This window comes from Theropithecus gelada, chromosome 2, assembly GCF_003255815.1.
Source record: "Theropithecus gelada isolate Dixy chromosome 2, Tgel_1.0, whole genome shotgun sequence".
NCBI classification, from domain to species: Eukaryota; Metazoa; Chordata; class Mammalia; order Primates; family Cercopithecidae; genus Theropithecus; species Theropithecus gelada.
In genome coordinates this window covers 49,939,101-49,952,021 of record NC_037669.1, presented here as the reverse complement: position 1 = coordinate 49,952,021, position 12,921 = coordinate 49,939,101, and the positions used below count along the sequence as shown (strand labels likewise).

The 12,921-nt window shown below is 48.0% G+C and overlaps 1 protein-coding gene across 2 annotated transcripts in view; it reads left to right on the top strand.

Moving 5' to 3' along the window:
- FGD5 (FYVE, RhoGEF and PH domain containing 5) overlaps positions 1-12,921 on the top strand; it is a 116,411-nt gene that overhangs the window by 74,697 nt on the left and 28,793 nt on the right. For both annotated transcript variants that reach the window (XM_025375710.1, XM_025375709.1), the window contains exons 5-9: positions 4,248-4,408; positions 4,676-4,832; positions 5,475-5,562; positions 7,447-7,497; positions 8,039-8,097. In XM_025375710.1, the coding sequence (XP_025231495.1) occupies positions 4,248-4,408; positions 4,676-4,832; positions 5,475-5,562; positions 7,447-7,497; positions 8,039-8,097 (516 nt within the window). The remainder of the gene's footprint in view (positions 1-4,247; positions 4,409-4,675; positions 4,833-5,474; positions 5,563-7,446; positions 7,498-8,038; positions 8,098-12,921) is intronic.

Genomic DNA, 12,921 nt, shown 5'->3' with positions numbered 1-12,921 from the left:
CAAAGTGCTGGGATCATAGGTGTGAGCCACCATGCCTGGCCTCTTCTAGCTATTTCAAAATGTACAATCCGTTATTGTAACTATAGTCACCATACTGATTTATCTAATACTGGGTCTTATTTCTTTTTCTTTCTTTTCTTCTTCTTCTTCTTCTTTTTTTTTTTTTTTTTGAGACAGAGTCTTGCTCTTTCGCCCAGGCTGGAGTGCAGTGGTGGTACAATCTCAGCTCACTGCAACCTCCGCCTCCCAGGTTCAAGCGATTCTCCTGCCTCAGCCTCTTGAGTAGCTGGGATTACAGGCACCGGCCATCACGCCTGGCTAATTTTGTATTTTTAGTAGAGACAGGGTTTCACCATGTTGGCCTGGTTGGTCTCGAACTCCTGACCTCAGGTGATCTACCTGCCTCTGCCTCCGAAAGTGCTGGGATTACAGGTGTGAACCACCGTGCCCAGCCTTATTTCTTTTATCAGAATGTATATCTTTACCCATTAGTCATCCTGTCTTCATTGCCACCCTCTTCCCACCTTAGTAACCACCAGCCTACTTTCTATCTTCATGAGATCCACTTTTTTAGCTACCACATGTGAATGAGAACATACGATATCTGTCTTTCTTTGCTTGGTTTATTTCACTTACATAATGACCTCCAGTTCCATTCGTGTTGCTGCAAATGACAGGATTTCATCCTTTTTCATGGCTGAATTCTATTCCATTGTGTATATATGCCACATTTTCTTTATCCATTCATCTGTTGAGGTGTACTTAGGTTGAATTCATATTTCAGTTATTGTGAATAGTGCTGCGAAAAACAAGTGGGTGCAGCTATCTTTTTGATATATTTGGTTTTCTTTCTTTTAAATATCTACTCAGTAGTGGAATTGCTGGAACATTGGTACTTCTTTTTTTTTTTTAATCTTTTTTTGAGACAGGGTCTCACTCTGTCACCCAGGCTAGAGTACGGTGACATAATCTTGGCTCACTGCAGGATTGATTTCCTGGGCTCAAGCAATCCTCCTGCCTCAGCTTCCTAAGTAGCTGAGACCCCAGACACAGGTTCAGCTGATTTTTTCTTTTTTTAAGAGATGTGATCTTGCTATGTTGCCCACGCTGGTCTTGAACTTCTGGCCTCAAGTGATCCTTCTAGTACTATTTTTAGTGTCTTAGGGACCTTCATACAGTTCTCCATAGTGGCTGTACTATTTCACATTCTCGCTAACAAGGGTTCCCCTTTCTCTGCATCCTTGCCAACATCTGTTATTGCCTGTCTTTTTGATAAAAGTCATTTTAACAGGGGTGAGATGATTCCTTGTTGTAGTTTTGATTTGCATTTCTCTGATGATTGTGATGTTGAGGCTTTTTTCATTTACCTATTGACCATTTGTATGTCTTTTTTAGAGAAATATCTGTTTAGATCTTTTGCTCATTTTTAAATCGGATTTTTTTGGGCTTTTTTGCTATTTGAATTGTGTGAGCGCCTTCTGTGTTTTGGTTGTTAATCCTTTGTCAGATGAATAGGTTGTACGTATTTTCTCTCATTCTGTGGGTTGTCCCTTTGCTTTGTTGATTGTTTCCTTTGCTGTGCAGAAACTTTTTAGAGTGATGTAATCCCATTTGTCTCTTTTTGCTTTGGTTGCCTGTGCTTTTGAGGTCTTGTGCAGAAAATCTTCACCTAGTCCAATGTTCTAGGGTATTTCCCCAATGTTTTCTTCTAGTTGCTTCATAGTTGGAGGTCTTAGATTTAAGTCTTTAATCCATTTTGATTTGGCTTTTGTGTATAGTGATAGATAGAGGTCTAGTTTCATTCTTCTGCATATAGTTATTCAGTTTTCCCAGCACCATTTATGGAAGAGACTGTCCTTTCCCCAGTGTATGTTCTTGGTACCCTTGTCAAAGATGAGTTGACTGTGATTGTGTGGATTTGTATCTGGGTTCACAGACAACAAGATCTGGTTTTGGGGTTTTTGTTTTGTTTTGTTTTTTGTGACAGGGTGTTGCTCTGTCACCCAGGCTGGAGTGCAGTGGTCCAATCAGAGTTTACTGTGGGCTTGACCTCCTGAGCTCAGGTGATCCTCCCAGCCTTCCAAGAAGCTGGGACCACAGGCATCTGCCACCCCATCCAGCAAATTTTTGTATTTTTTGTAAAGATGGGGTTTTGCCATGCTGCCCAGGCTGATCTCAAACTCCTAGGTGCAAGTGATCCCCCAGCCTTGGCCCTAAGTGCTGATATTAAAGTGCTGATATGAAAGCTGACAAGATCTTATACTCAGAAAAAAGTAAAGACTCCACCAAGAAACTAATAGAACTGATAAATAAATTCAGCAAAGTTGCAGAATACAAAGTCAGCATACAAAAAATCAGTATCATTTCCATATACCCAAAGTGAACGATCTGAAAAAGAAATCAAGAAAGCAATCCCATTTATCGTAGCTACAAAGGATATAAAATACCTACGAATCAATTTAACCAAAGAAATGAAAGATCTATACAAGGAAAACCACAAAACACTGATGAAAGAAATTGAAGAGGACACAGACAAAAATGAGAAGATGGTCCATGCTCATGGATTAGAAGAACTAATATTGCTAAAATGACAATACTACCCAAGGCAATTTATAGATCCAATACAATCCCTATCAAAATACCAATGACATTCTTCACAAAAGCAGAAAAAGTCCTAAGATTTATATGGAACCACAAAAGACCCCCAACAGCCAAAGCAATCCCAAACAAAAAGAACAAAGCTGGAAGCATCACACTACCTGACTTCAAAATTTACTACGAAGTTTTAGTCACCAAATCAGCATAGTACTTGCATTAAAAACAGGATACATGGAACAGACTAGAGAACTCAGATACAACTTTTTTGTTTGTTTGTTTGTTGTTTGTTTTTTGTTTGTTTGTTTTTTGAGACGGAGTTTTGCTCTTGTTGCCCAGGCTGGAGTGCAATGGCGCAATCTCGGCTCACCGCACCCTCCGCCTCCTGGGTTCAAGCGATTCTCGTGCCTCAGCCTCCCGAGTAGCTGGGATTACAGGCATGCACCACCAGATGGCCCAGCTAATTTTTGTATTTTTAGTAGAGACAGGGTTTCTCCATGTTGGTCAGGCTGGTCTCGAACTCCTGACCTCAGGTGATCTGCCCGCCTCAGCCTCCCAAAGTACTGGGATTATAAGCGTGAGCCACCGCGCCCAGCTCCCAGATATACTTTTTATATTTATTAAATTGAGTTTAGTTTTAGAATTACATTAATCATGACAGATTTTAGAAAATAGAGACAAGAAGATAAACAGTCATTCCTAATTCTGTACTCCTGACAGCCACTGTTTGCATGTCATCCTGTTTTCTTTTAGTTTTCTCCTCTACTCACTTTTTACACAGTTATATCAGGGTGTGGAAACAGCTCTGCACTCCTTATTGATTGCTGAACACTATGATGTGAATATTTCTACATAGCCACCACCTTTATCATTTTTAGTCACCGCTTAATACACCATAGGGTGGATGCCTATAATTTCCTTAGACTTCTTTTTGAAACAGCATAGCACATGAACCTCTTCAAAGATGGATAATGAGAAAGCAAAACCTGCTTCTTTTTTTTTTTTTTTTTTTTTTTTTGAGATGGAGTCTCGCTCTGTTGCCCAGGCTGGAATATAGTGGCGTGCTCTCGGCTCACTGCAAGCTCTGCTTTCTGGGTTCACACCATTCTCCTGCTTCAGCCTCCCGAGTAGCTGGGACTACAGGCACCCGCCACCATGCCCGGCTAATTTTTTTTGTGTTTTTAGTAGAGACGGGGTTTCACCGTGTTAGCCAGGGTGGTCTCGATCTCCTGACCTCATGATCCACCCGCCTCGGCCTCCCAACGTGCTGGGATTACAGGCATGAGCCACCGTGCCCGGCCAGCCTTCTGCTTCTTTAGAGAAGGAATTACCCAATCTCTCACCCATCTTGTAAAAGAAGTGTTCACCAAGTGGCCACAAGGAGAGGAAAGCGAGTGTGTATTGAGCCCTGCTCTGTGCCAGGCGTTGGGTTGAGTGCTCTTTGGGTGTCAGCTCAGGTAACCCTATGGTCGCCAGGTGCATGTGGTCATCTCTGCTTTGTAGGTGAGACTGTTGGGTCTGGAGACACTGGCTTAAGTTCTCACTGCTGTCTTCACATAGGCCAGGGCTCCAAAGCCCCAGGGGAAATCTGCCAAGGAGGACTTGTGTTCAGTCCTATCAACCTGTGGGTAACAGGCCTTTTGGCGTTTCAGGATTTCCATGGAGCTGTCATGAGGGCCTTGGATGACATGGACCATGAAGGCAGAGACACATTGGCCCGGGAGGAGCTGAGGCAGTGCCTGAGCGAACTCCCAGCCATCCACGACCTTCACCAAGGCATCCTGGAGGAGCTGGAGGAAAGGCTGTCAAATTGGTGAGCAGTCCCTGGACCCCCAGGCTCCACTTTTGTTGCATTGAGGGAATGGAGACGGATAAAACACCACCATATGAAATGGTATCTCCATTTGATGGATGGGAAAGCCGAACTCAGAAGTATTAAGTCATTTGCTCAAAGTAAAACAACTGTGCAAGGGTTGAGCTGGGATCTGCACGCAGGGATATGACTCCAGGCCCCCGCTTCTAACCCCGCATTGGTTACAAGGCTGAGTTCTCACTGTCCCATCCCCATCCCTGGCTGCAGGGAGAGCCAGCAGAAGGTAGCTGACATCTTCCTGGCCCGGGAGCAGGGGTTTGATCACCACGCCACTCACATCCTGCAGTTCGACAGGTACCTGGGTCTGCTCAGTGAGAATTGCCTCCATTCTCCCCGGCTGGCAGCTGCTGTCCGTGAATTTGAGGTGGGTTCCCTGGTCCTCTGAGACCCTGCTGTAAGGATGCAGGGGTTGAGGTGGGCGAAGGGCTTAATGCAAATCAGTGGGACATCTTGGTAGGTCTGGGGATGGGGAGCAGACAGGGAAGACCTGGCCAGAGGGATGAGAGGATGACCCATCAGGAAGGAGAACCCAGAATCCAGAACATCCGCTGTTGGGCAGCAGATGACAGTGCAGTGAGCACCACCCACAGTAAGGGTCTCGGGTAGTTTTCTTGTCTCAGTTGAAAAGCACCAACCAAGCCAGAGCCCCAGCCATGGAGTGTTCAAGGAAATTCCCAACACTAGCCACGAACTGGGGATCCAGTTTTCCTGGGCAGAAATATGGGGAGCTTTCCTCCATTGCTAACATTAAGAGTAGAGCAGGGACTAGGAGAGGCTTGATACTGAGTGTAGCACCAACTGGGAGCATGATGGAGTGAGCAGTTACAGCAGGCCGGGCTAATCCAGGAGGGCTTCCCGCAGGAGGAGAACCTGGTTTTGGAGATGAGGGAGAAGTTCAACTGGCTCGGGAAGAGGTGTGGATGGGACAGTGTATGTGGGCTGCTGTGAGCGTGTGTGCTCAGGAGGGGTTTCTGATAAGGTTTTTCCTCCCCTGTCTTGAGAGCAGCAGAGTGTACAAGGAGGCAGCCAGACTGTGAAGCATCGGCTGCTGCGGGTGGTTCAGCGCCTCTTCCAGTACCAAGTGCTCCTCACAGGTAGGCCCCACAGGAGGTCAATGGGGATTGAGGTGGCGGGGCAGGGACGGCCCCTGAGGAGGGGTGGAGGGGACTGTGGCGACCTCACCTCTGACCATGGCAGGCAGGTGTTGGGGAAGGGTGGCGTCTGCCATCACCTTTGCCTCTAGTTGAGCTTTGAGCCCCCTGAACCACCTCCTGCCACCTTAGAAAGCTCCCTCCAGTGGCCACCCCCCTCGTAAAACACAAAAACCCAATGACACCCCTCCCCAGCTTGCACTTCCTCCCTGCCTCAGCTGGCCATCTCCTCATTTCACTGAAGCCACGCCTGTCAGCAGAGTCCTCCTTGTGGCCACATTAGTGGACATTATCAGCCTTGGACTTGCTGGATCCATGACCACTGCCTGCTTCTCGAGTCCTTTCTTCCCGGGGTTTCTGTGGTATACTGTCGCCCACTTGCCTCCCATCTCTCTGTCCCTTCTCTGTCTGTGCTGGTGGCCTTCCAGCCTCCACTGCCCCGTAAACATCAGAGCTTCTCAGGGCTCAGTCCTGGGTCCCCTTCCCTTCCCTCTCTATGCCTTTTCCCATATCTCTGCCCGCTGGAAACACCCATTCCTCTGTTCTGAGCTCCAGACCCATTTATTCAGCTGCCTCCCAAATGGACAAAGATCCCTGCCCTGGGAAACTGATGTCCTAATGAGAGAGATAGACAGTACATATGTAGTCGTGGCTGTGTAATTCCAGGTAGAAACTGGCACTCCTCAAAAATACATTAGGGCCAGGGACTAGAGAATTCATTCATCTAATCCAAGAACTATTCATTGAGCACCTCCTATGCACCATTTCCCACACTGGATGCTGGAGATGCAGCAGTAAATCGAACAGCAAACTCAGTGACACTGTGGAGCTTACACCCTAGACAAGCAAATAAGAAAGACAAAAGATAAGGTATGTTAGGAACTCTTAAGAAGAATAAAGCAAGTTAAGGAGACAGAGGGAACAGGGCAGCTGTGTTAGACTCAGCGATCAGGGAAGACCTCTCTGAGGAGGCGGCATTGAACAGAGATCTCAGTAAAGTGAGGACATGAGCCATGTGAAGATCTGAAGAGAGTGCCAGGCCGGGCGCGGTGGCTCAAGCCTGTAATCCCAGCACTTTGGGAGGCCGAGACGGGCGGATCACGAGGTCAGGAGATCGAGACCATCCTGGCTAACACGGTGAAACCCCGTCTCTACTAAAAAAATACAAAAAAAAAAAAACTAGCCGGGCGAGGTAGCAGGCGCCTGTAGTCCCAGCTACTCGGGAGGCTGAGGCAGGAGAATGGCGTGAACCCGGGAGGCGGAGCTTGCAGTGAGCCAAGATTGCGCCACTGTACTCCAGCCTGGGCGACAGAGCAAGACTCCGTCTCAAAAATAAAAATAAAAAAAATAAAAAAAATAAAAATAAATAAAAAAAAGAAGAGAGTGCCAGACAGAGGGAACAGCAAGTACAAAAGGCCCTGGGGTAGGAACAAGCTTGGCATGTTCAAGAAAGCCATCATGGCCAGAATAGAACGAGCGGATGGACAAGCGGTCACTGGGGAGGGGCTGGAGGATGTAGAGCTTCTTGAAGATGGATTCAGCTTGTTGTGTCTGTCTCCAAGGCATGGCCCAGTGCCAGGCAGGTGCTCAGTGGGTATCTGTTGGAGAAGTGAGGGACAAGCAGCTGTGGCAGCAATGCTGCCGGTGGTGCTGGGGGCCTGGTTTCATGCTAGCGTGGTTATCGTGATGGGGCCAGCAGGGGAGAGGGAGTAGATGCCTCACTCTTCTCGAACTTCCAACTCTGGCAAGAGAGGGGGTGGCCACAGCTGTGGGCAGAGGGTGCTGACCTCGCCAGTGGCTGACTCCTGGCTCTTGTCCTGCCAACAGACTATTTAAACAACCTTTGCCCGGACTCCGCCGAGTACGACAACACACAGGGTGAGTCCAGCATGAACGCGGAGGGAGGTACTCGAGCCTGCTCTGCCTCCTTGCCCCAAAGCCTGGACCCTGCCCCAATTCCAAGGCCCAGGACATAGTCCCCTCCCCACCAGCTGGCGGGTTCTGTATATGACACGTCTGGGACTTCTGTGAGAGCCCCCAGCTCTTCTGAGATGAGTCCCCCATCACCTCAGCTGTGGGGACATTCTAGGATGAGGGGACATCCCGTTAGAGGGGATGGGGGGTCACCGGAATTTGGTGATTGGGGGGTGGTGCTGAGTCTGAAAAGCTCACTACAGTCTCCCTGTTTCCTCCCAATTCGATGTGGCTGTCCCTGTGTATCACCTGCCAGGGTGGTCCCTATTATATTCAGTTTATAGCCAGGGAAACTGAGACATGCATGACAGTGGTCAAATCGCTGTCAAGGTCACTTCAGCAGTAGTGGCCAAGCTGGGCTTGAGGCCTGTGACCTGACACTGCAGTGGAGAAAATTGATGCCCCTCATGCAATGGCCCAACTCCTGCTCTGTGTCCCTCCCCAGGTGCACTGAGCCTCATCTCCAAAGTCACAGACCGTGCCAACGACAGCATGGAGCAAGGGGTGAGTGCAGCCCGGTGGCCCCCTTCCTCAGACACAGGTTCCAGGCACCTCCCCACCAGCTCTGGCCAGCCTTCCGATGCCCACTCCTAGGGGCTGCAGGCCACCATCTCTCTTGTGGGACTCTGCAGAGAGCTGTGGGTTCTGGCTCTGACACTTGATGTGTGACCTCAGGCACTGCGTGCCCCTCTCTGCGCCTCCGGTTCACTGTTCAAACAATGAGAATGGCTGCAGACTTGTGGAGACCTGATAAGCAATGCCCCGATTGTGGTCTGAGGCCACCCACATCAGCTCCTGGGGTGCTTGTAAACTCCTAGTTCCTGGGCATACCTTAGATCCTCCCAGTCAGAGCTTCTGCATGTAGGACCTAGAGAGCTGCATTTTTAACAAGCACCCTGGGTAAATGTTAGGACCACAGAAGTTTGAGAATCACTAGTCCACTAGAATACGTGGCTCTAAGCACAGATCTGATTCTGACTGTGTGTGACTCTCTGTTAGACACTGGGTTTCTGCCAAAGAGGGCAGAGTTGATCCTGCATCCCAGCTTCATTTACGTGGTCACCAGGGTTACTTGCATCCACATGCTCACTGTCCTGCTAAGCTGCAGGCTTGCCAGCGCTCTGTGTTGAGAATGGTTCCAAGCCTGAGTCCTAGGTCACTGGAAAAGAGTTCAGTGACCAGGTAGTCACGTCTTCTGCAGGCACAGAAGGGAAATGATGGCGATGTGTGCCGAGGAGGTGCTATGCTTTGCTGTGACAGAGACACAGGGCATGCGTACAGTGAGTCATCCACAGGCAGAAGAGGAGGGGAAATTGCATTTATTGGACACCTGCTATGTGTCAGACCTTGTGCTGTGTTGGGGACTGGAGATGCAAGCCCTGGAGGAAACCTCCGCTTAGTGCAGTAATAAATATGTGGATACAAATGACCATGATAAATGTCATGGGAGAATGCCACAGGGTTCAGAGAAGGGAGGCGGCCCTTCCAGCCGAGGTTGCCAGAAGAGATGATATGGGCCAGGTGTGGTGGCTCACGCCTGTAATCCCAGCACTTTGGGAGGCCGAGGCAGGTGGATCACTTGAGGTCAGGAGTTCAAGACCAGCCTGGTCAACATGATGAAACCCTGTCTCTATTTAAAATACAAAACTTAGCCAGGTGTGGTGGCGTGCACCTTTAGTCCCAGCTGTTGGGGAGGCTGAGGCTAGAGAATCGCTTGAACCCGGGAGGCGGAGTTTGCAGTGACCTGAGACCATGGCACTGCACTCTAGCCTGGGCGACGGAGTGAGACTCCATCTAAAAAACAAAAAGATGCTCTGGAGGTGTCCCCGTAGGGAGGATTTGCACACATGCTAGGAAGGCAGAGGGAGAAAAGGGGTGCCAGGAATTGCGGCTGGCCTGGGCAAAGAGATGGAGGTGGGACGGTGCATGCTGGAGTTCAGAGAGCCGCCTGCCATGGCTAGGAGATGGGGACAGGATGGCAAGGTAGCACCAGAGTCCAGGGAGAGAGGTCGGGCTGGCTGGTGAGGGGTAGACTGAGAGTGGAGGCTGAACCAGCTAGGTGTGAATACATAGGCCAGTTTCCGGGCCATTTTCTGCGTGGGTCAGACATGCCCTTTTAATCTGGTGCTCTCTTCTCTCACTCTGCTCTGAACTGACCTCCCTGCCCCTCCTCATTTTGGCCTCCTGTACATACAGTGAGAGTCCCTCAACACAGCCAAAAAGTAGAGTTGCTATGGGGTCCAGCACCCTGTCGAGGAATAGCAGCAGATGGGCTTCATTCTCCACATTTCCCTTTAGCCGGGGCTGCCTCTGCTTCCAGAGAGAAAAACTAGGTCAGGCAGGGATATGTCTTCCCTCCCACGGGGAGCTCGCACGGGCAGCCCCACCCAGAGGAGGAACCAGAGCAGCCCATGGCCAGACGCCCTTCTGGCTTTCTCTGAGGCTGAAGTTGGATGCCGTGCTGGGAAGCAGGGGCCAGCTGTGGACAGCTGCACCAGGTCTGCTCTGGACCACAGGCCCCTAGCCCATGCCTGCTTGAATGCAGGGGGAACTCTGCCTGGGACATTTACTCTTTTGCACTTTGGTGGTTTTAAGCATATTCACATTGTCATGCAGCTGTCACCCCATTCATCTCCAGAACTTCTCCTCTTCCCAGACTGAAACTCTCTCCCCGTTAAACTCTAACTCCTCATTCCAGTCCCTGCCCCAGTCCCTGGTAACCACCATTCTGCTTTCTGAAAAGACTTTATTTTTTAAAACAATGTTAAATTTACCAAAAAGATTGAGAAGATAGTACCGAGAGTCCCCATGTGTCCCCCACACAGTGTTCTCTGTTATGAACATCTTATATTAGTATGCTACATCTGTTACATTAATGTACAAATATTGATACAGGATTATTAACTTAAGACCCTAGTTCATTCAGATTTCCTTAGTTTTGCCAGGTGTCTTGTTCTAGGGTCCCATCCAGGATCCCACATGCTGTTTAGTGGCTCTGTTTCTTTAGCCCCCGCTTTACTGCAGTAGTTTCTCATTTTCCTTGCTTTCGATGAGCTTGACAGTTTTCAGGAGTACTGGTCGGGTACATGGCAGGATGCCCTTCTGGTGGAAATGTCTGGTGTTTTTCTCATGATTAGACTGGGTGTATGGTTATTTGGGAAGAGGCTTACGGAGCAAGGTACTTTTCATCCCATCATATGAAGGGCACATACTAGCAACAGGATTTACCACTATCGATGTTGACCTTGTTCACCTGGCTAAAGTCACCTGGTGGCAGGTTTCTCCACTGTGGAGCTGCTCTCTCTCACCCCTGCCTTTTCTATGCCCTTTGGAAGAAAGTCAGTTTGTGCAGCCCATTCTTAGGAGCAGGGGGTTATGCTCCCTCCCCTTGAGGGCACCATATCTACCTAGGTTATGTGGAATTCTTCTGCCTGGGAGATTTGTCTCTTCTCCCTCATTGGCTAGTGTATCTAGTCATTATATATAAAGAAGTCATTTATATCAGTATATATATATGTGTGTGTGTGTGTGTATATATATATATACTGATTATGGACTGCTATAATCCAACACTTCCTTATTTATTTTATTTCTTAAATTGTTTCAGCTTTGGCTGTTGGGTGTGTTTTCAGTTGGTTTCTGTGTCCTTTTCACATGGTGCCATCGATACACATTTCAGGGTGTGTGTGTGTGTGTCTGCGTCTGCGTTTTGAGGACTTCCTTGCTTTCTGGCAGTGCAAGGTGCCCCAGGATCCCGCACCTTGTGTATTTCCTGCCCCAGTCTTAGAATCAATCATTTCTCCATGGAGCCCTGGTTGCATTAATTGGATAATAATATTAGAAGCCAAGATACAGGCATTAGGTGCACTCACTGGTAATGTGGTATCATTTCTTTTACACCTCCTTAGCTGACAGCAAAGAAATATATGTGTATACCAGCCTTTGCATATGCCCATATCTGTAGATATTTCTGTACATAACCATCTGTATCTGAATATTAAACTAACCTTGAGTTTTATTTTATTTTTTGTAGAGATTGAGGTGCCATTATTTTGCCCAGGCTAGTGTCAAGCAGTCCTCTTGCCTCAGCCTTCCAAAGTGCTGGGATTATAGGCATGAGCCACCATGACTGACCTTTATTTATTTTTATTTTATTGTATTTTATGTATTTGTTTTTTATTGTGAGTTTTTACCAATGTTTCCCATTCTAATCATGACCATACTAGCCTCCTCCCTTGCCTATCTGTAAATTCTCACTCCAACCGTGAGAAGCCTCATTCCTACCACCCATTAATTTAATTGTTCAGTTTACCTTAATTTGTGAAAGATATTTTTCCTGGGTGTAGAAACCTGGATGGACAGTTTTTCTTTGCTGCCACTCCACTGTCTTCTGGCATACATCGTTTCTGGTGGAAAGTCTGCTGTGATACTCACGAGTGTCTGTCTGTGTAATGTGTCCCTTTTCTCTGGCTACCTTTAAGATCTTCTCTTGTGATTTGAGTTTGGGAAGTTTGGCTGTGATGTGTCTGTGTGTGTTTTGTGGGGAATGGGGTGCTCTTTATCCAGTTGTGATTCTTGAGCTTCTTGGATCTGTGGTTTGTTGTCATTCATTAATTTTGGGAAATCCTCTTGGATGCTCTGTTCTTTTTCTCCACTCTGTGTGTTTCAGTGTGGATCATCTCCGCTGATCTGTCTTCAAGCTCGTGGAGTCTTTCCTCAACTGTGTTCTGTTTGCTGCTAAACCCGTCAAAGGAATTCTTTGTTTCTCATCCTGATTTTTTACTTTTAAAATTTCCATTGGACTCTCATGTATGGTTTCCATCTCTGCCAGAATCCTCCATCTGCTCACAGCTGCTGTTCACCTTTCCCGCCAGGTCCTGTTACCCACCAGTCAGAGCTGCTTTAGGGTCTGATGGCTCGGACAGCTGTGTTCCTTCTTCACTCTGGTTTGATGCAATGCTTTCTCCTCTTGAAAATGAGTTGGGTTGGCCGGGCGCGGTGGCTCAAGCCTGTAATCCCAGCACTTTGGGAGGCCGAGGCGGGTGGATCACGAGGTCAGCAGATCGAGACCATCCTGGCTAACATGGTGAAACCCCGTCTCTACTAAAAAAAATACAAAAAAAAAAAACTAGCCGGGCGTGGTGGCGGGCGCCTGTAGTCCCAGCTACTCGGAGGCTGAGGCAGGAGAATGGCGTGAACCTGGGAGGCGGAGCTTGCAGTGAGCCGAGATCGCGCCACTGCACTCCAGCCTGGGTGACACAGCGTGAGACTCTGTCTCAAAAAAAAAAAAAAAAAAAAAAAAAAAAAAAAAAAAAAAAAAAAATAAGG